Here is a 25,958-nt window from a genome sequence, read left to right as displayed (position 1 = left end):
AGTACAGAGAGAGGTTTAGGTGCACTCATCACGCACCTGGGGAAAATGTACAGCACTGGCAAAGAGGGAACAGTGAAAGATCACGTCATACATCAAGTGATCAGAGGTCACAGATGCATGAGGAAGAAAGAGGGAGTAACGGAATATCTTACCATGCATCCCGTGAAACTAGACAGGATGGGGAACGCTGGGCTATAAGGCGCGAAGGAGTGTTTCACCATCCACCCCGAGAAGATGGAAAGGCATGGGACCTAGAGAGATGGGAACATGGGAGGACTCCACATAACTCACCAGAGCCTAGGCGCAGGACTAGGAGCTGGGATGGGAGAGAGGTGGAAGGAGCACCTAGAGCCGAAGTACTAAAAGCTGCGATAAAGGTTAAAAGGCTTGATGTCTCCAGCCTAAAATCTGATCTAGACGAGATTATAGAAGGGACGGTGCCTTTAGAAAGGATTGATTTGTACGAACAAGATGAGCTGCTGTTCATAGCGAAGGATACTACTAGAAAGGCCAGAGCAATTCATGAGAAACTGTCTAACTTGGCAGACAGGTACGGGGTAGATTTGTCCAGAACAAAGACGTTACAGAGTAACCATAGGTTGCAGTACTCAGACCAAGACCTAGACGAGAAGAGAACTACAGGATTAAAAACACACATAAGAGAGTTGATATTGGGAATAAGGGTGTGGAGAGACCTGGACAAATGGGAAGAGAGATGGTCCAAAAGGGGTACAGTTAGACGAAGTACAAATGTGATGACCCCCGAGGGAAGGGTAATGCAGATGGAGGCATTCCCTTTGCGAGAAATATCTAATGGGAATTATGTACATGTACCATGGAGTAGGGGAGATTTGGCTGCATTTACCAACTCGTTTCCGAAATTGAGGGAAAACCCAGTCGAGTGGTATAAGCAGGTAGAAAGGTTTGTCAAGATCTCCAAAGTATTGTGGATTGATTTGAACACCTTGTTTGATATTGTGGTTCCAGGGGATTTGTGGGTAACCTGCAAGATTAGTGTCCAGTGGCCAAATGTAGAACCTGAGAGGAATGCTAGAACTAATGGACCATCGGACAGTGTCATGGAGAAGTACGAAAGAGTAATAGCCTGGTTAAAGGATAAAGTGCCTCCACAAGATATAGATTGGGTAAAAATAGACCGAACAAGGCAGGAACCCAAGGAGACAGTTCACAAGTTTTATGAGAGATTACTGAAAATATTCAAACAATATAGTGGACTCGATGTAATGGATCCCAAAGACATAGGACAGTTTGTGTCAAAATTCGTTTTGGGGCTGAGACCAGATATTTGTTTGATGATTCAACAACATTTAATCTGTTGGCAAAACAAACCACTAGATGAGATCCTGCGATATGCGAGATACTGCAGTGACGAAATAGATTCTAAAAAGAAAAATTTAAAGGAGAAATTGATGGTAGTGCAGATGCAGTCAGCAGGGAAGGGTGGACAACAGAAGCAGGGGATGGGACGAAAGCCAAATGGTCAGAACAAGGATAATGAAGAAGGCCAGAGACCTAGAGTAGACTTTGCCACTTTAAAGAAAACGACAAAGTGCCATTTGTGTCACCAGGTGGGACATTGGCGACGCGAGTGTCCCTTTAACCCTGAAAATGGAGAGCTGGAATTAGAGGAGCAGGTTCAAGAGGTTCCAGCTCAAAAGACAACAGTCCCAGGAAGCAAGGTGGTCAAAGGGGGGACTTTGGCTCCACGAGCTCAGTTCCCACAGCCACCGAAAATAGCGACAGGGGGAAAGGTCTTTAAACAAATGCCTCTTTTTATCGAGGAAGAAAAGTGTTATTATGTTGATCCATTGACAGGACAGCGTGTGAGTAAGGAAGAGGACTGTACCCTCGGGGCAGTCCTAGAGGTGAATCAAAGGGGGCCATTTGTTGAGGCTGAAGTGGCAGGATGTCCTACGACGTTCTTGGTGGATACTGGAGCTACTCGATCAACGTTGAGATCAGTGGTGGTTCCAGATTTACCGATGTCAGGGGAAACAATTCAAGTGGTAGGAGTTGCAAACAAAAGGATGACTAGTCCCTTGACTGAACCAGTATCCGTGAAAATAGGAAACCATATGAATGAACATCAGTTTGTAGTATGTGATTCGAGTCCTGTATGTCTGTTAGGAAGGGATTTGTTATGCAAATTGAATTGCACTATATACTGCACCCCGCAAGGAGTGGAGGTACAGACTACAGACGATGACGCTACCTTCAAGGTAGCCAATTCAAAATCTTGCATAGAACTATATCCTACTCTGACTGTAGAAGATCTTCCCCAGGACCTACGAGATGCTGTGGCGTCAGAGGTATGGGATTTCACGGGTGAAGAAATAGGATTGATTAAAGGGGTAGAACCAGTAAAAATAATGGTAAAGCCAAATGCCGAGTTTCCCAGAACGCCGCAATACAAATTGTCCCAGGAAACGATTGCAGGAATAAAGCCTGTGATCGAGTCAATGATTCAGCAGGGAATATTAAAAGAAATCGTGGGAAGTCCTTATAACTCCCCGATTATGGGTTTGCAGAAACCTAGTGGGAAATTCAGAATAGTTCAGGACCTTCGGAAAATTAACAATATAGTTGTTTCATGTTGTCCAGTGGTACCGAATCCATCAGTGATACTGTTTCAGATACCATGCCAAGCAGAATGGTTCACAGTGATAGATCTTTGCCAGGCCTTCTTTTCAATCCCATTGGATGAAGAAAGCAGGTACCTTTTCGCTTTTAAAATGGAAGATCGCGTTTTAACATGGTGTCGAATCCCACAAGGATTCACAGACAGTCCATCAATCTTCAACCAGTTGTTGAAGAAGAATCTCGAAAATCTAGTACTGCCGCAGAATTCGGTTCTGGTTCAGTACATAGATGACCTACTTGTTGCGTCAGAGACCGAGGAAGCTTGTAAAACAGATTCCATTGCCTTGTTGAACCATTTAGCTGAAAATGGACATAAGGTATCTCCGAGCAAGTTACAGTACTGTTTGACAGAAGTACAGTATTTGGGGCACCGGTTAGAAAAGGGAAAGCGTAAGGTATCTCCAGATAGGATTGAGGCGATAATGAAGATGAATGCGCCCACGACACAGAGAGAAGTTAGGATGTTCCTAGGAATGGTTGGTTATTGTCGACAGTGGATAGTTAACTTTTCACTGAAAGCAAAGCCCTTACAGAAACTGACGCACAAGGAGGTGAGTGATCCGGTACCATGGGACGATGAATGCCTAGTGGCATTCCTGCAGTTGAGAGACGACTTGTGTCGTGCTCCGGCTCTGGGGATGCCCGATTACGAGAAATCTTTTTCACTTTATTGCTGTGAGAGAGAGGGATGTGCTTTGTCAGTCTTGGCACAGACCCATGGAAATGCCCGTAGACCAGTTGCATACTTTTCGGCTACATTAGATCCGGTAGCCGCAGCGTTGCCCGGATGTCTCAAATCCGTTGCTGCAACGGGTGTCAGCATTGAGAGGTGTGAGAGTATTGTGATGGGACATCAGTTAGTGGTGTATGTACCGCATTCCGTAGAATTGTTAATGACCAGGACCAAGACGCAGCATCTGACCAATAGCAGGCTCACGCGCTACGAGCAAGTTATCCTTGCTGCGGAGAACGTGACCCTTAAGAGATGCTCTGTTTTGAATCCTGCTACATTGATGCCACTACCTACTGTAATAGAAGGCGAAGAATGTGAAGACCACGATTGCCTCGATGTGACTGAACTATGCACGAAGCCCAGACCCGATATTGTGGATGAGCCGTTGACTGACCCTGATGAAATTTACTTTGTCGATGGCTCATGTTTAAGAGACGATACTGGTCGACTGAGAGCAGCTTATGCTGTTTGTACCATTACGGGAGTTGTGGAAGCCGCTTGCCTGGAAGGAGTACATTCCGCACAGGTAGCAGAAATCATTGCCCTAACTCGTGCCTGTATAGCAGGAAACGGAAAGAGAGTCACCATATACACTGACAGCCAATATGGTTTCGGTGTGGTTCACGATTTCGGGCAATTGTGGTCTCAGAGAGGTTACATGACCTCTTCTGGTTCGCCCATTCGAAATGGAGAATTTGTGCGACTGTTGTTGGAAGCATTACAAGGTCCAGCTGCCATTGCTATTGTAAAGTGTGTAGCTCACACTAAGAATACAGATTTTGTGTCACAAGGTAACCGTTATGCAGACGAAGTCGCCCGCTATTGTGCGGAGCAGGACTATTCCTTCACAAAGGTAGAAATAGAAGGGGCGGAAGAGAAGACAGAATTGAGCATGATGTTGGAAACAGTAGACACTTGGGAGGATTTAAGAGTGATGCAGGAGAACGCACCTGAAACAGAGAAAAAGGCATGGGAGATAGCAGGTTGCGTGAGAAGCGAGATGGATTTTTGGATTTCAGCAGATGGGAGGGCAGTGTTACCTGAGGAACTAGCGAATCCAATGGCAAGACAAATACATGGTCCAGTACACCTAGGAAGAGATGCTATGCTGAGAGTGTTTAGGCAGACTTGGTATTGCCCTAAATTTAGGATAGCGGCAGAATCAGTATGCAAGCGATGTGTTACCTGCCAACAATTAAACATAGGGAAAAGAACACCAGTTACACTGAGTCACATTGGGAGGACTGGAGGGCCTTTCAATAGAATGCAATTAGACTTTATTGAAATGCCAAAAATCAACCGCCTTAGGTATGTTTTGGTGGTGGTATGCATATTTTCCAGATGGGTTGAAGCATACCCTACACGCAGGTGCGATACACTCACAGTAGCCAAACTATTGCTCAGGGAGTTGATACCACGCTTCGGGGTGCCTGCCTCTCTGGAATCGGACAGAGGAAAACATTTTAACAGCGAAATTGTGAAGATGTTGTGCTCTGCATTAAAGATCGATCAAAAACTGCATTGTAGTTATCGACCAGAAGCCTCAGGGATTGTGGATGAAGTAAATGGCACCCTGAAGAGTCGAATAGCTAAAGTCTGTTCATCCACATCTTTGAGTTGGCCAGATGCTCTTCCTTTAGTGCTCATGAGCATGCGCAGCACACCTGACAGGAGGACAGGTCTCTCTCCACACGAGATTTTGATGGGGAGGGCCATGAGACTTCCTACGGTTCCAACTGCTGCCCTATTGAATATCACAGATGATCTGATCTTGGATTATTGTAAGGGACTGTCTGACGCCATCCATTCTGTGTCCCTTCAGGTGCAGGCGGCTGAAGTTCCATCATCAAGGAACCTGTGTCATGATCTGTGCCCAGGGGACTGGGTGCTGGTCAAGAAGCACGTCCGGAAGAACTGCCTAGATGTACGTTGGCGTGGGCCCTTTCAGGTAATCCTGATCACGAATACCGCGGTGAAGTGCGGAGGGCTGCCCAATTGGATCCACGCATCCCATACTCGAAGAGTTCCAGCACCTCTAGAAGAAACAGCTCCTCTCCCAGACGAAAGTCCAGTAGTGGAAGAAGAATCCCAAGGGGGGACCAGTCAAGCTGTGGGGGTGTCAGAAGAAGTTGGGAACGCATCTGATCCTGAAGAGGAAAGAAGGCACGACGGCAGTGAGACCGAAGATGCAACGGAAGGAGAGAGCTGCAGTGAATACGACTCAGACACAGATCAGTATCAGAGTGATCAAGAACCGAGAGTGAGGACGAGAAATAGGAGAACAAAGTGTGGAGCAGCCACCTGGCCGGAAAGAAGGAGGAGGCTGAGCTTGAGGTCTGCTCGGGAAGAAACACTTGCTCCTATATCCGAAGACTCAGATCCGGAAGAAGATACCCAGGATCAAGCCCAGGAGGGTCCCAGAAGATCCAGGAGGCTGCGAGTGCCTAGCAGAAGGTACTCTACTCCTGATTGGACCTACCTCGTTGCAGATGTCTGTGGGTCACCAAACCGGGAGGGTCAGGGAAGTGAGCCTGATCAGAACTGAACCAATTATCACAGTGCAATTAAGGTTCCTGCTACCAGGAGTGGAGGCCGAAAGATTGCTGACACTCAACATCACCTATCCTCCTCTCCTGAGCGGAATCAGAAAATTGATTTTAGAGACAGTTGATTTTCCGGTTTGTTTTTCACAATACCCAGTATTGGAGGGGACTCTTCTTCGTTTGGAAATGCTTGAACGAGTAGTGGAAGTTCTTGGAACACTCATTGTCTTGGATTAATACCTTGTTGCTGATGTCTTCAAGGGGGCGCAGAACTGGGAAGGTGAAGAAAGTGATCTTGGTCAGAACGGACCCCTTTGTAACTGTGGATGTAGAGTTGATAGTACCAGGAGTGGAGATTGAAAAAACCTTAACTCTTCACTTTGTTCGTCCACTTGTCCAGAGCGAAATAAGGAGAATAATCCTAGAGACAGTCGAATTTCCATGTTGATGTAAGAATTGCCCAGAATTTGAGGGAATACTTCTTCGTATGGACATCTATGAAGACGTAGTGTCACTTCTTGGAACACTCATAGTTTCAGATTGATAAAAGACTTTGAAAAGAACCTTGTAAATATTGCTGCAAGATAACCTAGCGCCGAGTGGAAGAAGAAAATGGTAGGGACTTCCTTTTAGCGGACGGAGAAGGGCTAGGGTTGTCTATTTCTACAGGACTCTAGAACTGTTTGCGGAGTAAATTGTCAGCTTCCAGGTGTTCAAAAGAGAGACATTGTTCGAAAGAGAGACTTTGTTCGGAGAGAAGGAGACGTTGGAGATAGAAGAACGCCAAAACTACCCTGTTTGAGATCATGGAGGCCGGCAACCCGAACCGCAGGGCAAAATGTATAGTTGGCACACTTTTAGGGGTAGTGATTTCTCTTATAGTTTTAGTAGTTACTGTATCATATATAGTGGGACATGAAAATGAAACAAAGACGAGATTAGAAACTAAGAAAACATCAACACAAAGGCCTATCACTGTTGCTGAGATAAAAGGAGAAAACACTGAGAAAGAAAAGGCTTTGTTAGATGCTGAGATCAAAAGATTACATGTTGATGAATCAAAGGGGAACTTTAGGTCAAATGCTTATGCCAAGTTGCTTTATGAATACATTGATGTCATGGAGGCGAAGAATTGCTACGTTTGTATGCAATTACCAGCTTCGGTGGATGAGGGTATCAGATACCATCATCTTCCATTGACATATGGAATCACATGTAGTTTGTTGTTAAGCATATTCTATGGACGAGAGGGGTTCGAGTATTATTTCTCGAATTTTGACTCGACATTGCCAGAGGTCCCAAATTACAAGCATCTGAACAGGTGGGACTATTACAAGAGCGAAGACAGATTACACAAATGGTTCATTCCATGGAAAACGTTAGATACTTCACATGCCCGAAGAAATAATCTGACTTGTCAAGTGTCAGAAATTGAGAAAAAGTTTATAGGGCAGGTGGATACTAGATACAGGAGGCAGAAAATTCTAAAGGCTTCAGGACAATGGGAAACAGATTGGACCAAGGAGGAAAGGATACAGCAAAGAAAGGGTAGCTTTGGTCCAATTGCTCTAGACAAGGAGAAACGGGGGAAACTGTGCATTCACAGGAGTTACTCCTATTATGAGAATCTGTATGTAGGTCAAGTCAGTTGTGAACATGCTTTCCAATTGGAGTATTACTCCAAAGATTTTTTGAAAGAGATGCAAGCAATTCCAAATTTATATTTTGTATGTGGAAGAAATGCATATGTGAAGCTACCAGATAATTGGTACGGATCATGCTATCTAGCAATTGTCTTCCCCAAAATATATCATGTTGAGAATTTGGAAACGACAAAGAGAGGAATACCAACAAGGGGGAAGAGAGGGTTAGGTGCTGAAGAGGTAATTGGGGATGTATTTGGTGCTGCATTCCCTATCTTGGGATTGATACTGAATGACATCAAAATTAGAAGATTGGCTACAGTCATAGATAGGTTATCTGCCAGTACTGCTAGAACCTTAATGCTGGTGGAGGGAGAGATGCAATCGATAAGGGCAATGGTTCTTCAGAACCGACTTGCTCTAGACGTTCTGTTAGCCAAAGAGGGAGGAGTTTGCAAGGCTTTGAAGGTCCAGGAATGCTGCACTTACATTCCAGACAATTCAAAACCTTTAGAAAAATACATACGAAACATCACTGCAATTCACCACGAAATTGAGGATCTGACAAAAATAAATGTGTGGGAAAAAGTAGGTCATGGAATGGGTAAAGTTGGAGGTTGGTTTGCCAACCTAGGAAAAGGTATCGTTTGGTACATACTGAAACCCATCATCATAATTGTGATTGGTGTAATCACTTTGTGGGGATTGGTGCGTTTGTATCAATGGTATAAAGCAAACAGGTTGCAAAGATCTATGAGAGAACAGGAGAGAAGGTTGACAGCGATGCAAGATACACAATATAAGAGTCTGAAAGCATTGGAGACAATGAAAAGAAGTGGTACTGCCATGACTTCACTTTGAAGGGTCCTACATTTTAGAGATGGTGTCTTGATGGTGATGACTCCTGAAAGTCATCAAAGGGGGGACTGAGAGAGCACAAATCTGAAAAATGTATAAGTGCACCATATTTACAAGCACGTAGTTAGTTTAAATATACTTTGCACAAGAGTGTCTTATACCCAGTAGTGAAATGTATAGAGTGTTTAAGTAGGGTAACAATAACCATAGCAATGTGAAGACTAATATAGAAATGTTAGATTGAATATGGAAACCTCACGTTCTCATGTTAAGTGATCATGTAAGAGAAAAATAGAGTCTTGCAAACCAGTTGAAATGTGTAGGCCTCATGGCAATTCACAGTAAATCTAAACGTGCTGCTAAAATAATGTGAGGGTGGGTTGACATTGTTCATCTAAAGGTATTATTGAATTTAGTACTGAAATATATGTTTTATAGATGTGAGGCATTATAGAAACGTGTGTTAGTTAAGAATACTGTTTAAATCAAGTTAAATGTTTTCAGAGTGCAGGAACCCGCTTCATGTAAATCAAGTAGGCCCGAACAGATAATGTTGTTTCTTTGATCTGCAATGTGCTCGTTAGAGAAGAAGTCGAGAGGCGCCAAGTACTGTGCTTTACATATGTTTTATGACCTATAGATATGGTGGAGCCTGGAATTTGAGGCCCACTGTAGGACGGCCTGTATGCAGGTGCGAGGGGTCTTAATCAGTTGAAATGAATGGGGCTTTGTTCAGTGGCGCTTGGCGCAGGCCTGTAGGAGTTTTCAGGAATTTCAGGGGGTACCGGCGCGCTGGAGAAGAAGCCTGGGAACCAAGGTCAACTTTAACGAGGGTCTTGAAGAGTACCATCATGGAGTTTGCCGCTCAAAACTGCACCACGTGAGGGGCGTCCCGAGGGGCGTTTCTGTCGGAAATGTGATTTTGTATTAGGGAAAGCGACCCGGGAGGAGAGGAGAGCAGATGATTTTGGAAGCCCAAGAGAGCGGTGGGGTAGGCAGATAGGCTGATCACAAGAGACCGATTTACAGAAGAGACAAAGAGAAGTGCGTGATCTTCTTAGGAAGTCACCACGGCTGACACCTTTTGGGGTAAAGATCTTGTTAAGTAGGGATGTCACTTAGTCTAGTGTAGGGACAGACTAACCTGAATTTTCTTTTCTGTAATGACTCTTAAGTTGCAACTTGTATCCGTTCTTGCAACTCTGATGATTTTCGAACTTGTACTTATTATTCTGTTTTGTAGACTCAGACTATTCAAAGAATTTATGTTTATAGTGATACCAGTATACCTTTTAAACCTTATCTTGAGAAGTTTGTATCTTCAGTTATCTTTGGCTTTATATTAAATCTTTAAACTTTATCACTGGTCAGTGGTTATTTAGAGTGATGTAAGTTCTTAATTGACTAACCTAGTAGTAGATTATCTTTTACTCAATGACAGGTACCAACGATTCAGTCGACATGATTTGGGATCTGGTAAAGTAAATAGAGACCAGAAACCCCGCGTTAACACTGGTATGCAATACAGCTGATTCAAGTCAATGAGCAGAAATTAAACACCACAGATTTAGGAGCAGCAGTACTATGGTATTGGTGTGCATCATGTTTCAATAGATGTTTTGCTGAAGGTAGATCATATGCTCGCTCTGTGGGTGGGTTTTGAGTTGTTCTGTCTTGCTTCTTTGGACTAGGACTGTTGTTGCGTGCTTCACAGAGATATTTTTGCAATTAGGAAATTGCCCGGATTCTGTGGAGAGCTGAACTCGCTGGACCGCGTGTCTCCTTCCCGCTCTGCTGTGGAACAGCTGCCGGTCTGCTCTGCAGCATAAAACCTCATCTGTGATCATCTTGGAGCCTGGCCCAAACCTCAAGGCTTTCAGGAAATGTGTGCCTATCATTTTGTACTTTGTGGTTTCTCCAGCAGCTGGGATATTACAAAGGCAGCTATTTGGACAGGTCACGGATGGCCCAAGAGGGGAAAAATAAGTTAAAATATGTGCTAAAATAAAATATGTGCACTTTTAAAATGTAAGAATGCACAACTGTTTTTCCTCCACAGATATGCTTATTTTTCCTTCCTGCCTTTCATCACAATGCTGGGCTAGAAATCTGTCCCCCGTAGTTACTCTTTACCAGCTCAAACGAGAGCTGCTTGGATGTAACTGACCAGTTACCGACATATCAGTAATCAAAATGCCTAGTAGCTCCGCTCCAATTGCTCAGCGAGTTGAGCACACCCTCTGTTAAGATATCTGGAGAAACAGAAGTTGTATTTTTAGGACAACTCACGTCAATACTATTGCGTTATTTAATAAAAGGCAGACATTATTTAAGTGTCATGAAACAACACATATTGTAACATGAATTATATAAGTTTCCAATATTTTTATTTCAAGGGAACAAAAGCGACAGTGCATGTCCTTCAAATAAAAAATCCTATGTCTAGACACATTCTAAGCATTTCCACACATTGTTTATATGCTGTTTACAACAGCATATGTGCAATGCGTGGATGGTGGAGCAATGAAATGATTTCTCAATGCTAGCGCCTGCTTCAAGGACGGGTTATTTTTGATGCAAAGTTGTGTTGGCTATCTTGAAAGATGCGTCAAAAACTATGGGTGGCGCTTATCCACCCAAGTTAAACCTCAATAACACTCCCTTGACACAAAGTGGTGCAGAGCAGAGCAAAGCACGATTTGTACTGAGAACATGGTACTTTTCCAGCACAAAAAACGATTTGAAAATACCTTTGCAAATGTTTACACTGCTTTTCAGCATTTTGCATGAGTTTGCCCATGCACAACTCTTAAAACATCTGACTTTAAGTTTCTGTTAATCATGCTTGGGTGTCAAATTAGACAAATAAGCAGTTTTATGAGCAACATTAATATAATAGGAACTTTGACTATCTCATTGTGACAATGGATGGAGTAGAGTGTGCTTTGTGAGATATCTTTGGGTGAGTTAGAAAACTGTATGGTGTGTTGGAGAGTATGTGGGAGGGATGCGGGTACTAGAATTAGGAGGAGCAAGCTTCTGACGAGTTGTGCGCAAGGTGTTACTATAACGTCTTTCCACCCACATTCATCTATTGCTCCCTTGCCATTACATTTTCCTCCTCCTTTTCAATGTTTTTTCAAGTATTATTTTCGCAAGGGCCTGGCAGCTGCGTGCTGCCAGCTGGCTACCAATTTTGCTGTATTTTTATGATACACTGCTCATATTTTGTTTCTTCATTACCATCCCCAAATTTGAATCCATCATCTTGGAATAATAAATTGGTAATAAAATTTAACAAAAAAATTATTAGATGATAGCCGCCATGTGTGTGCATGTATGCGCATTCACTGGTGGCCATTTTGGAATGTTTATTGTACTGTGAAAAAAACATTCCGACATAGTTGTCCATTCGTGAGTATCCATGTGGACATATGGGTGAACATATTGGAATGTTTTCCAAACTTTCAAAATGGTCACGTGTGCAGATGATAGTAATGTTGATATGATTTTTCTTACGCTATATGAAAAGGCTTTCCAAAATGGCGACCTTTTGTGCATGCATCTATACACATGCACAGTGGCCATTTAAGATAACGGCCATTTTGGGAAAGCATTAGAAAAGCCATTAACTTTGAGTCCACCTTTGAAAGGTGAGACCTGTTAGTAGTTTCCAATGCACATTTATTGCAGGTATAGGCAGAACTAGCAGTTTAACCCCCAGAGACTCCGCTGAGTTACATAAAAACTCTGTGAGACTCCACAGAGTTCCACAAGCTGGCAGAAAATATGCACACAGTGCTTTAATTTAGCTCTGGTAGTGTGAGTAGCGCTGATAAATCAGAGTGAACTGAACCATGCGGTGTGCAAAAGCACGCACCCATTCAAGTTGATTTTGCAGCTGCTCGAGTAGAAAATATACTCGAGCGGCAGCAAATTTACTCAAGAAACAGCCCTCTGACCTTGACAGCTTTTGACCGCCCATGTTAGACAATCATGCTTGGGGATGGCAAACCTCACTCGCCAACTCACGCTTCTCGAGCCTTGCATGAAAAAATGAGCCATGCAGCGATTAGCGGAATTTGGCTATAATTCCGCATTACAAGCGTAACGCAGAGCCATCAAAATTCCACCAATTTCGTGGGCAGCTGATTGTTGCCACCATTAAAAGCAGAAGAGGCCTCATTAGCATGGTGCATAGACAAAGTCCAAACGTGATGCCTGACACATGGATGCCACTTGCAGCTCCAGTTACAATGGTTCATATTCGAGACTGTATACCGTAGTCTTTTCTTGTGTTTCAAATGACTTAGCATGACTGCTCAAGCAGCACTCATAAATTAAACCAAGAAATATGTAAATTAAAGCACAGACACACAACGGCTAAGGCTAGCTTGCTTTGTCTTGCTTGTAGTTAAATCCTAGCGAACCATATTTCCAAGACGTGCACCAGACTCACTTGTGGGGGAGGAATGTGTTGGGGTTCCTTAAGTTCCAGCTCTTCTCCTGCCCAAAGGTTCCTACACACTTCCCATCAACAGTCCACATCTTGGCAGTTCTGTCTGAGGAACCACTGAGGATGAATGAGTCCGAACCAAATATAAGCAGCTGAACACTCACTAGGGTGCTTTTGTGGGCCCTCCAGGTACAGAGCAGGGGTGGGGGCCTCTCGGATACCTAAAGCAAGACAAACAACATGGTTGAGACTTTAGGGAATTTAGAGAACCTCAAAATGAGGCCAGTGTGTTTCATTTCCCCTTCCTCTCTGTGAATGAGTTGAAATACAGTGTCAGAAAGGTTCCCCATGCATAGTGTTTTCACAAGATATTCAGTGCTATTACAGTGGAAATATGGCAGCCAGTGCTTGAGTGCATAATGTTCCATCTCAGAGCATGGGCGGAAGAAGCATTCTATGCTGTACACAGAATTATTCAATGCAGAGTTTATGTAAGACAATTAGGTGTCATCAGTGCATATAGACACATGTTTGCGATGATTCAGATAGCAGCAAAAACAAATTCAGACCAACATATTGAAATACTTTGGTTCTCTGTTCTTGACACAGAAAATTCTACAAAGGACCACTATGCATTGACGCACTCATTTGAATTAATATTATATTATTTTTCTCTTCCTTGTCTTACCTTCCCCTTACATGAAAATTAACTGAATATATGTTAAATTTTTTAGGCAAAAATATATTTATTTATCACACGATTAGTGATTTTTACAATTAGTTGTTAAGTTTCAGATCATGTGCAGCAAATCGAGCTACAGAGATGAAGCTATCTGCAGCAGGTCTGCAAGTCTTCAAACAAAGGGGCTCATTACGATGGCATAACAATCGCCACGCGACCGTTATTCAATCGTAACGAGAAATACCCACCGCCATAATATGATTGCGGGGGTATCGCGGCGGACGCAAAGTCCGTCCACCCCTTTTCCGCCGATCGGCAATCGTTCCGATTGCTGGCCAGGCGGTGCTGGGCCAGTAATATGGTGGCAGTGCCTAGCAGGCACCGCCAGCCATATTATGATGTGGGTGGAATACTGGCCCTTCCATGATGGCGATGGCGCTATGGATCGACTGCCAAGGATTGACTTTGGGGGCCATGTGTGGGACCCAGGGGGTTGGAGGGGTGGGGGATGCACTTGGGGGTACCTATTGTAGCCCCCTGCAGTTCCCTGCACCAAGTGGCAGACACAAAGAATTTGACAGTCTGTCAGGTCCAATCTTCCCATCATATGCCCTAGACGGTATCCGTATCCAGCTTTTCACTATGTACAGTAAACAAAACAATTTCAACTGTGTCTTAAATTTGAGTAAGGGAAAGTTATTGTTAAGAAATACATTCTTGCAAGGTGAAGGCAAAAAGTTACAAGGTCTTAATATGATGCGCTACCTGCTCAGTAGGCTGCAATCCGTAGCCTGAAATATCCCAAATCCGGATCCATCCACCCGTGTCTCCTGATACCAGAACAGTGTTGTCTGAATTGGCTGACAGTCCAAAAATGGATTCATCAGCTTCTTGTGGGGCATAGAAGGACACTGAAAGAGAAGGAGCAATAATTCACTCAGGCAACATCATGGTCATCTGAAGTACTTGTACATTCTCTCTTGGCGTCAACATTATACTATCAATCATCATCAACGGTGACTTTAATGGAACACATCACTTTAGTTCGGAAGTGACAGTACCCAGTTTGTTTTCTTTCAAATACATACTAACTTATTTCCCAGGAAAGGAAATAGCTAAGCTAAGAAGAGTTGGCTCTAGATATTGGTTTGGTAACAAAAAAGCATGATATATTTAATTGAATGAGTGGTGCAGGACTCGGCCAAATGTACATTTACCAATACGAAAGATATCAGAGATGCTATAACATGAGCTGATGATGAGGACAATTTCCTAATGCTAAGCACTATGGCAAATCTTTGTGAAACATTTGTGAATAAAGTTTCCCACCATATGTTTAAATAAAATGGAATCTGACTCTCTAGAACTACCCATGATTGTAGCTCGAGTTTTGCATTTAGAAATGTACAATATAGAACCTTTTGTTCCCTGTCGCCCTCTCCAGGTGGTCCAGAAATATCTATTGACAAACTAGTTGAATCTCAGCATTCACAGAAACCATGATCAGAAATGTCAAGTACCACTTGATTAACCAACTTTGGCAAAGCCAATAGGTCTCACTTATGGACCTATTAGCGTAGCCAACGCACTTTAGACATGCCGTGCAACAATGGCAAGTTCCTGTGCATCATGTAAAAAGAAAAAAAGAAACAAAGTCACAATCACGTGGCTCTCTATTACACATATGCTCCTCCAAAATGATGCAAGACTAAATAAATATTATGGGGCACCCTGGTATTCGTGGGAACCTGGGTACATATACAGAAAATCACAAAGATTGCCTTGGGAGAAGCTAAAAGCCTAGGCTTTTATGGCAAAATGAATGTATTGGTCATCCATATACATTCAAGCAGTGTATTTAGTTACTGTATGTACAAGTCAAATATACATACACAAGTATCACTTTCACTGTGCTATATAAATATATACATATATGCATACACAGTTATATATAGCGCAGTGAACGTGATAGGTGACCGACAGTATGGTAACATTTTCAATAAAAAAGACTCAGAGTTTGAGTTCAGTTCAATTACTATAATTTATGAAAGTCAACTCATTAGCACATCAATGTTTCTGTAGTCTTTTATGCAATTTGTGTTTCTAGAACTCTTGGATGTTGTTTGCTTAGAAAGGTATGCTAATTTTTGCTTAAGAATCCCATAGCAGACCCTGCTTGGTGAGGTTCTCAATAGTTTTCTTGATTTCTGTCATGGAGTTATGGCCAATCCTGTTACAACAATCGGTATCAGGTATCAGAAAGTTGACCGTTAATTTCCACTCGACAGACAGCGGGGCTGAGGAAGACTATGCAGCCAGCCTTGCTGGGGTTTTATATCAAAGTCATGATTGTTTCTCAGGGTCCGGATAGCTATCTTTTCAGACTATAAAATATTACAGCATATGCACTTTCTTTGTTTAATAAGAGAGTCAATGTCTCTCATGACAAGTTTTTCAAAAGCAAATATACATGGCACTGAGGTAGAATATAATGAGCGCCTGCACTCAAATACTAAGTTAACCCTAGGTAAACACTGAGGTAATTGATTTCCCCTAATTTCTCCATCCTCATAGGCTGCTACCTCTGTTGTCCTGATGAAGACCCAGTTACATTTTACACAATAGGTCAAAACGTCGACATGCTAATGTTTTGACTGTCATAGAGGTGATGGTCCAGAGCTGTATGGGAAGACTGTTCTATGTCTTTGCTGTGATGCATGAGAAGGACACTCCTCCAATTCTTCTTCTGTGGATGAATGGCATGTGGACAAGTGATCTGGAGGCAGAGTGTATAGTATTCGTTGGCTGGTGGAAGGTCAGGCGGTAATTGATGTAAGTGGGTCCTTGGTTGTGTAGCGCCTTTTGTGCTTGGGTCAGCAGTTTGAAATGACCTCTCTTCTGAATGGGGAGCAGGTGGAATCGCTTGAGGTGGGGTGTGAGGTGGGTCTGTTGGGGGAGGTTGAGGATGAGTCTGACTGTTGAGTTCTATATGTTAGAAGTCTCTGCAGGTGGTGTGTGGTGATTCCTATGTAGAGAGCATTTTCGTAGTCTAGTCGGCTGGTGATGAGGGCCTGTTGGAAATGGAACTTTTTGCAAGGTTATCCCAGAACTTTTTGCCTTCCTCCTGTATTTTGTCTGAGCTGTTTTTGTTGGTTTTAGGACTCTGGGCACTTTACCTCTGCAGTGCATGTGCTTTCTCTTGCTCCCCCTGAAGTAGCCTTTCAAATCTGTCTCAGGCCTTTGCCGCTGCAGGGCCTGCACGCCCAGTTTACTAACCCAGACCATGGCATTTGAAGAGGTTGCCACGTCTGAGACTCCCCTTTTACTACATATAGATTAACCCTAAGTAGCCCTAGCGAGCCCTATGGGCAGGGTGCTGTGTAGGTAAAAGGTAGGACATGTGTCTCAACTGTATGGCTTGTCCTGGTTGTGATAAACAGCCTATTTGGTTTCTCACTGCTGTGAGGCTGCCCTCTCATAGGTTTGCATTGGGAATTCCTTGATATGTGCTTCAGTGGTAATTTATAATATGAAAGGGATAGGGTGGCCATGTTTGGTATGTTTGGAATAATAATAACAAATCCTGCTTACTGGTGAAAGTGGATTTATTTATTACTATTTTAGAAATGCCACTTTTAGAAGTAGGCATTACTGTGTGCCTATGATTTTTGTGCCCTGCCTGGATGTGTATTCACCGTCTGGTTCAGACTGACAGGAGAAGGGGTATGCATTCACTCTATACAGCCATAAAGGGGGTTGAGTGTGTGTCCTGCCTTTCCTGGTTGACTCAGTGCTGGGCTGAATAGACCTTGGCTGCATTAAGATGGGTGGTAGGAGTTTCCCTTGCACCTGAAAAGGCCTGGTCTGAATTTAGTGTGGTGGGAGGAGCTGCACCTGCCCCTGAATAGGGCTGTACATGAGTTTCACAATGCTGTCTCCGCCCCCCTGTAGTGTGTCTGGGGCCAGGGAATAGGGGTGTTGTGCACTTCTGAAACATGTGTGGACTGCCCCCAGAAGAAAGAGTTTTGCACTATATGTGTAGGGGCTGTGACCCCATGATAGTAGATACTGTGTGGACTTGTAACCACCCTGCTGGCTCTGCAGACTGCACCAGATGACTATTGGGGTTGTCAGGGGAAACCACCACTTGGACTTGGCTTTTCTGTGCTGATCTGCTAAAAAAGGACTGCCTCTTCACCTTTCAAGGGACCTGTGTGTTGGCCTACCTGTGCCCCTGCCTGTGTGCCCCAATGATCTCACAGGGCTTGGTAGCCTACCCTGTGTTGCTGGACTAGCGCATAGAAAGCATATTTGCCTTTATTTCCACTCAAAAGCTGGGGAGACCTGGTGCTTAGGGTGCCTTATTTTACTATTACTGGCCCTCAAATCGAGCGCACTCTCTGAGGTCACCCCGGGGCTCAGGTAGGCATCCACTTCAGTGCTCCCTCATGGTACGGAAGACCTGTTTGCAAGGGGTTTCCCTGAGTCTGCTGGTGAGCGAGAAGCCGAGCTAGTTCTCTGGGATGGGAGAACCTCTCTATCTACACAGAAGGAGAGAGTGCCTTATGTGCGCTGGTCGCGAAGGGCACGTGCAGCACTTTCTTGCTGCCAGTAGGCATTGTGTGGTGCTGGGGGAAAACGTGTACCCAGTGGCGTGCAGAATCCACGACCGGAGGTCCCCGTCTTGTGGTTGCACCTGGGAAATATCCCTCAGCATGGTCCAATGAGGCCGAGAGTCGGAACGTGCCTCTGGCGCTGCAGGAGGCAGTCTAGCACCATTTTGTCTTGGCAGCTTATGGCTGCAACCTATACCGCTCAGCCCCGGTGATTGGAGAGTGGAGTTGAGCTTCCCTACTTCCAACGGCTGAGCCGCTCGCTCACGGACAACCACCCCTTTGGTGAGAAGAGGTCTGCCACCAATGTGGGCAGTGCGAGTGCCCCCCCGCTATTGGCACTGATGCTCGATTGTTGGGACAGGGTGGAACCTTGACAGTGGCCCGCACTTCCCTGTTAGAAGTACCACATTCCTCGCTATAGGTACGCAGGTGCAGCTGTGCCAGTGATGCGTGTGTTGATTACCTTATAACTTATGATAGGAGTGCTGGGTCTAAGGTTATAACCGTAATCGGTAAACAGTGTCAAATGCTGCTGAGAGGTGGAGGAGGATTAGTGCTTCTGGTTCTCCTTGGTCGAGGAGGATCGGTAGGTCATTGGTGGCTGCCATCAGGGCTGTCTCGGTGCTGTGATTGCTGCTGAATCTGGTTTGGATGGCTGTGACTAGCTGACTCAGTTCCAGGTAGTTCATGAAGTGCTTGTTTTTATAGTTCCTTGGCAGGGAATTGGAGTCATAAGCCAATAGTTTTTGAGTTAACTGGGGTCTGTTGAGTTTTGTTTGAGGATCAGTCTGACTTCAGCGTGTTTCTTGGCATAGGGAAATGTTGCAGTGGTGGTCGATGTATTGAGTAGTTTGGCGAATTAGTGGCTGATCCTTTGGCATCCGAAGTTGAAGATGTGGTGCTGGCATAGATCTGTATGAACTCCTATGTGGATGGATCTCATGATTGAGGTCGTGTCCTGGGTGGAGCACTAGCTCCAGGCAGTCAACCAGTGGATGGTATGAGTTGAGAAGAGAGCAGATAAGTTGAGGATGTCTCTGGGTGGGGGGTTGGGGTTTGACATTTCTGTATATTGTAATGATCTTGTTCTGGAAGAAGTCGGAGAGATCTTCACAGAGATTTTGAGAGGGTATGATGACATTTTCAACGGCATCCTGGTTGGATAATTCCTTAATGAAGAGTTCCTTGATATTATTCATGCTGTTTTTAATGCGAGTGGTTAGCGCTGTCTTTTTGATTGTCTTCAGCAAGCAGTGGTAGAAGATGAGGGCGGTCTTGAAGGCTGCCCTATAGGAAGTGTCTTTAGTGGTGCAGCATCTCCTCTCCATCTGTTTGCTGCCTTCTTTTGTTTGTTCTGAGTTCTAGACTGTACCAGCTGGCTTCCCTGTAGAATCCCTCGTGCTTGTCATTTTTTACTGGGGGGGATGCTGTCAGAGCAGTTGATGATCCAGGAGTTGAAGCTCTTGATTCCTTATTCCAGATTGATGATGGTGGCTGGATGGGAGGAGTTTGGGCATCCGTCCAGCTGTGATGGGAGGTGGGGATGGCCCTCTTTGGGGAGGTGGTGGGGGGGCTGTAGATGCTGAAGTGGATGAAGGAGTGGTTGGTTCTTATGAGTTCTGTGATGTGGCTGTATGGGATGCAGTTGCTGGTGTGAAGATGGGGTCCAGGTTGTGTGTTGTTGTGTGAGGGGGATCACAGATGATTTGGGTCAGTCCAAGGATGCTCATACTGTTGAGGAGGGGGGCGGAATTGTTGTTGGGGTCATCGAGGTGGAAGTTGAGCTAGCCAAGGAAGATCTACTCTTTGGAGCCAATGGCGAGGGGCACGATGAAGTCTGCATTGGTGTTACAGAAGCTGGAGTGTGGGCCGGGGGGCCTGTATGCGAGGGTTCCTCTGATGGTTGTTTTGCTATGTAAGTGGAGCTTGCAGTTGAGGTATTCCCTGGAGATGATGATGATGTTTTAGGTGGTGGTGGTGCATTGTAGGGGCACCTTGTGGATGATGGCTCTTCCTCCTCCTGGCTTGTTAGTACGGATTTGGTGACTGATTTTATGCGTCTGGAGTTGCTGTGGTGATGTCAGAGGCAGATGCTGGGTTGAACCAGGTCGGTGAGGAAGACAATGTCGGGTGTGAGGGTGGTGATGAGTTGCCATAACTCTGTGGCGTTTTTGCAGATGGAGCTCATGTTGAGGGGTAGCCAGTGGATTAAAAGGGTTGTGTTTCTTGCAGAGTCTCGCGAGGAGGGTAGGGTGCTCTACGGCATAGCTTTGTTCCATGCTGTGATTTTTGGCATGCTAGTGCAGGAGAAGGTGCAGTTGGCGCAAGCAAATGGTCCTACCGTAGAGTGCGGTGCGGCCTGGCAGCAGTGTTTCTTGGGGCATTCGATGTCCAGGGCGCAGAAGGCGATGGCAGTGTACTTGTGGGTGGACCGGGACCTAGGGGTCCTAGCGCTGGGCACAGTCCGGGCGCTGACACAACTAGACAGGCTTGCCTTTGGCATGCCTTTGGTGCACAGGCATTGCAGCCGCTCTGCAGCCTCCATTAAGTAGGTCCTGAGAGGAGGGCAGGGAGTTGGGTGGTGGTGGTTGGGGCTAGGCAGTAGAATAGCAGGCACAATCTGGTTGGCAGTTGGCAGGAGACGGGAGGAGGGAGGAGGGGCGAGGGAGGAGTGAGGAGGGACAAGAAGGCGACAAGGAGGAGGTGGGAAGGGAAGGCGGCAAGGAGGGCAGGAATGAGCAATATATTTGCTCCAAGAATTAATAAAAGACACAAGAATTATGCAGAATTAAGCAGAGGAAAGCAGATAAAATGGCACAAGAGTTAAGAAAAAGGCAGGAGAATGAAGTAGAATTAAGCAAATTAAGCATATGAAATGGCACAATGATTAAGAATTAGGAGAAGGCACAAGAATTAACCGGAGGAAAGCAAAGGAAATGGCACAGGAATTAAGAGAAGGCACAATAATTAAGCACAGAATTAAACCCAGGAGAGCAGGGAAATTGGATAGCGACTCTATGCGAACTTAGAGCACCACACCATACTCAGCGACTATCAATTTGGTTTAAGTCAATGATGGGTGAATAAAACAACTCTCCTCAGCACCATTGAAGAATCGCTCACACACATGACCACATTATAGATGGGGTTATACATTATACAGGCCTACAGACTGGGTCTTACAGATCTCTCTGTCTGCAGCATAACACAACGCATGACACAGTGCACCACAACAATGCACTCCAACACATTTCTGTAAAATGTCCCTATTCCTTGACGTTGCTGTGGAAGTAGTAGAATGGTCCTGCAATCATTCGAGTAGTTCCTTTCAAATCAACCTGGGCAAGTAAAACTGGATTTTTTCATCTCTGAGATAAGTGGTTTAGTCCCCATTGCCCACGATCATTTCCATTGCCTAATAAACAAAGCTTAATTAATCACATCCTTGGATATCAAATATACACTGATGATGCTCTGACTCATGCCAGAATTTCTGATATACCAGGGAATCAACCTCTCCCAGATAGCGTCAATCATGCCTACTTCTGGTTTAGACTACACTTTGCATCCATGGGTCAAAAAGAGGTGCTGCTGATCATGTTTTGCCCCATTTGATTCCCTTCTGGATGAGCATTTCCCCATTTCCTTCAAGATTAGTTCACAACCTAAATGTTGCCTGTCGGACATCAATAACATGACCAAGAATACGTCTGTTATTTTTGCTTCCCTGTTTGATCTTGGCACTGCCATTAATAGCTCAGATGAGAAGCCATCTCTCTTGTCAATCTGCAAAACCAAGCTTGAAATCTCTTCATTCGCTGCCCATCAAGGAGAGAGTTAATTTTAAGGCTATGTCTATTGCTCACTAGGCGCCTGCAGGGAAGGGGCCTTCCATCAATCACTCTATTGTCCGGCCTTACCTCGCCAACAGATGCCTGCGTTCGGACGATTTGTGTCTTGCAGCAGTTTCCAGTATTAAGAAGGCTAGACGTGGGGGCCGCTTGTTTTGTTATCATGCCGCTAGGTTCTGGAATACGCTTCCACTTTATCTGCGTAAGGATTCCAACTATTTGACCTTTCGCAAATTGTTAAAAGCGTAGCTCTTCCCTTGGTGTGGTTGTGCTGTCTATCACTTTGCCGTTGTCATCGCTGGGATGCTCCTGGGTAGCTACGTGCTCAACAAATGTTTTTTTCATTTAATTTCATATAAATTATAGCAGTGGCATCCACAGAAGCCTTCTGGCCACAAGACTAAGTTCTAGAACCCCAAATTTCACAGGCTACTGTATCCTCTGTGTACATCGGAAAGCCCCATAACTTTACCCACTGGTGATTTCGCAGACTTCAAAATAATCGACTTCCTTCACAAAGCTCTGCCTGGCTGTTTTTCTCATACCTATAAAAACTAAAGGGACTTTTTCTGTCAAAAACTAAGGTGATCTACTGCAAAAAGCCCGTCAGTGCGATTGACCACATTGAACTAATTTAGTTGAACTAGTCCTACATTTATAACCCATCGCTACATGGAATTCCCTGCTATTCTCGGAGCTGAGGAGAGCTCCAGAAAGAGAACGAAATTCCTGAAAACCTGCTTTTCCACATTTAAACCTATAATAACTGATAAAACCCCACTGAAAGAAAAATAGCCCTCACCGGTGAAAACATATAAACACTGAAAAAACACCTGCACAACCACAAACTAAATGCCATTCAAAGAAAGGAAAAAGAAAGTGAAAGAGTCATTTTGTTCTTATTGAAGGGGTCAATAAAATGTAACTTTGTTATACAAGCTAGCAGTAAGAAAGACTGGCTGACATTATTCTGCTTGAGTTTTGTTCTTTAGGGATGCCACTAAAATACTGTTTCTTCTTCCTTTTACTTATTTCAGTTTTATGGCCTTTGGTCTAAAGATACAGGGTTTAGTTTCACGTTTTAGGTTTAGTTTAATTATTATATAAACTGTAGAGAATCAGGACATATCCAACTCACATTTGATATTTTGGCTGCATTATATTATTTCACTGATAGGTAAAATGGCTAGTTTCATAAAAATCTTTCCTAATATGTGTCATCACATTTGCCCACAGAGAATGGGTAAAAACCCTTAATACATCAGACCATAGTTTCTAGTGGGTCAGTATTGATAGTAGGTGAATTGCCAACACTTCAGGCTTTAAACATGAAATGCAAGGTATAGTGACAAGTATATATATATCACCAAGCATCTGGGATAGTGGTGAAAACGTGACACCAGACTTTTAGGAAACATGGAACGCAGTGTCACTTGCTATGCTCTGCAAAAAAGGTTATTTCCAAGTTCAACAAAGATTGGAGTGATATTGTTTGTATTTGTAGTGATTCAGCTACGTTTATAAAAAATGTGTGTGATGACCTGTCAAAATTGATACCCGAACTGAAGTGATTCCATGTAGGAGATCCTTGCCACTTGTTAGATGGTATGCTTTAAGCATCTTTACAATCTTCAGAGTTAATGAGGGATGCTATTGACTTTTTAGTCCATTCTGGTGCACTGTTTTCTCATGCCCAGGAACTAAAACACAAATATGTATCGTTTCGTGCTTTATGTGGCATCAAAGAAAGAGTCATCCCAACTGTGCCCCTTAGCTGACGGTTCTCAGCCCAAGGGGCTATGAATGCTGAGAGGGCCTTTTCACAGAAGTTTACATGGGAAGGAAAGCGCGAGCGCACATGACCAAAGACTCACTGAAGAAGTATTGTATGGTGTACTACAATAAGATTAATTTGCAAAAATCTCTTTGGATCTCATATACATTATACGTACACTGTCTATATACCATGTTCTTTCAGTGCAGAAAGCAAACAATGATAAAAGCAAAAAGTTCCATAACACCGGGAAAACACTTTTTCTGTTGTTTTTAGTGGCGTGAAAATGTGTAACCACTGATAACAACTGTTTTTTAGGATATTGAAAACACTGAAAAAACCCCACCAGAATTTACCAAAAATAGAAACTGAAAACAGGACAGCCTACACCTAACATTTGGTTTAGACTCTCTGCAGAAGAGACCTGGTAGCCTGCACTTAAACTTTGGAATTTCTCGTCCCAATCCCATTCACCAAGTGATCTAAAACAGTCAACAAGCAGAGCGAGCAGAACACAAAAACAATCAATACCATGAAAGAAATCTGCTAGAATGGTCTAATACAAACGATACAAAAGGGGGTGGTGATGGACGGAGCATCTGAATCAATCAAACACTCACACCCAGTCAAAAGATCTGGGTTTAATCCATCACCGTTCTTTAGCCCACTCTGCCACCCCAGTTCAGACATGGCTATATGCACATCAGTCTGACCCTGTGCCTCATGGGAACAGTCCAGCCCGAACTGCCAAGCCATGTCTTCCCTGGACCGGAAACAAGCTTCCGAGTTTCTGGCATTCCAGCCGTCTTCAGCCCGGCTTGCTTGAATCCAGTGGCAAAGTGAGCAAGGGACTCACGTCTGAGCATACCCTGCCACACTTATGGCAGCCAAAAGCGGTACAAAAGGGGGTGGTGATGGACGGAGCACCTGAATCAATCAAACACTCACACCCAGTCAAAAGATCTGGGTTTAATCCATCACCGTTCTTTAGCCCACTCTGCCACCCCTGTTCAGACATGGCTATATGCAAATCAGTCTGACCCTGTGCCTCATGGGAACAGTCCAGCCCGAACTGCCAAGCCATGTCTTCCCTGGACCGGAAACAAGCCGGGCTGAAGACGGCTGGAATGCCAGAAACCGGTCCTCGGAAGCTTGTTTCCGGTCCAGGGAAGACATGGCTTGGCAGTTCGGGCTGGACTGTTCCCATGAGGCACAGGGTCAGACTGATTTGCATAAAGCCATGTCTGAACTGGGGTGGCAGAGTGGGCTAAAGAACGGTGATGGATTAAACCCAGATCTTTTGACTGGGTGTGAGTGTTTGATTGATTCAGATGCTCCGTCCATCACCACCCCCCTTTTGTACCGCTTTTGGCCGCCATAAGTGTGGCAGGGTATGCTCAGACGTGAGTCCCTTGCTCACTTTGCCACTGGATTCAAGCAAGCCGGGCTGAAGACGGCTGGAATGCCAGAAACCGGTCCTCGGAAGCTTGTTTCCGGTCCAGGGAAGACATGGCTTGGCAGTTCGGGCTGGACTGTTCCCATGAGGCACAGGGTCAGACTGATTTGCATATAGCCATGTCTGAACTGGGGTGGCAGAGTGGGCTAAAGAACGGTGATGGATTAAACCCAGATCTTTTGACTGGGTGTGAGTGTTTGATTGATTCAGATGCTCCGTCCATCACCACCCCCTTTTGTACCGCTTTTGGCCATCATAAGTGTGGCAGGGTATGCTCAGACGTGAGTCCCTTGCTCACTTTGCCACTGGATTCAAGCAAGCCGGGCTGAAGACGGCTGGAATGCCAGAAACCGGTCCTCGGAAGCTTGTTTCCGGTCCAGGGAAGACATGTTTTGGCAGTTCGGGCTGGACTGTTCCCATGAGGCAGCAGGGTCAAACTGATTTGCATATAGCCATGTCTGAACTGGGTTGGCAAAGTGGGCTAAAGAACGGTGATGGATTAAACCCAGATCTTTTGACTGGGTGTGAGTGTTTGATTGATTCAGATGCTCCGTCCATCACCACCCCCTTTTGTACCGCTTTTGGCCGTCATAAGTGTGGCAGGGTATGCTCAGACGTGAGTCCCTTGCTCACTTTGCCACTGGATTCAAGCAAGCCGGGCTGAAGACGGCTGGAATGCCAGAAA

The 25,958-nt window shown here is 44.6% G+C and overlaps 1 protein-coding gene across 1 annotated transcript in view; it reads right to left on the bottom strand.

The window, feature by feature from the left end:
* Positions 1-25,958, bottom strand: part of LOC144769415 (cilia- and flagella-associated protein 337-like) — an 817,111-nt gene that overhangs the window by 417,168 nt on the left and 373,985 nt on the right. The window contains exons 16-17 of the mRNA XM_078653507.1: positions 14,342-14,487; positions 12,898-13,115 (exon numbers count right to left, since the gene is read on the bottom strand). Coding sequence (XP_078509633.1) covers positions 12,898-13,115; positions 14,342-14,487 — 364 coding nt within the window. The remainder of the gene's footprint in view (positions 1-12,897; positions 13,116-14,341; positions 14,488-25,958) is intronic.

The sequence above is a fragment of the Lissotriton helveticus genome, chromosome 7 (assembly GCF_964261635.1).
Source record: "Lissotriton helveticus chromosome 7, aLisHel1.1, whole genome shotgun sequence".
In the NCBI taxonomy this organism is placed as follows: domain Eukaryota; kingdom Metazoa; phylum Chordata; class Amphibia; order Caudata; family Salamandridae; genus Lissotriton; species Lissotriton helveticus.
Note: the sequence above shows the minus strand (reverse complement) of the source record. Positions and strands in the feature narration are given on the sequence as shown.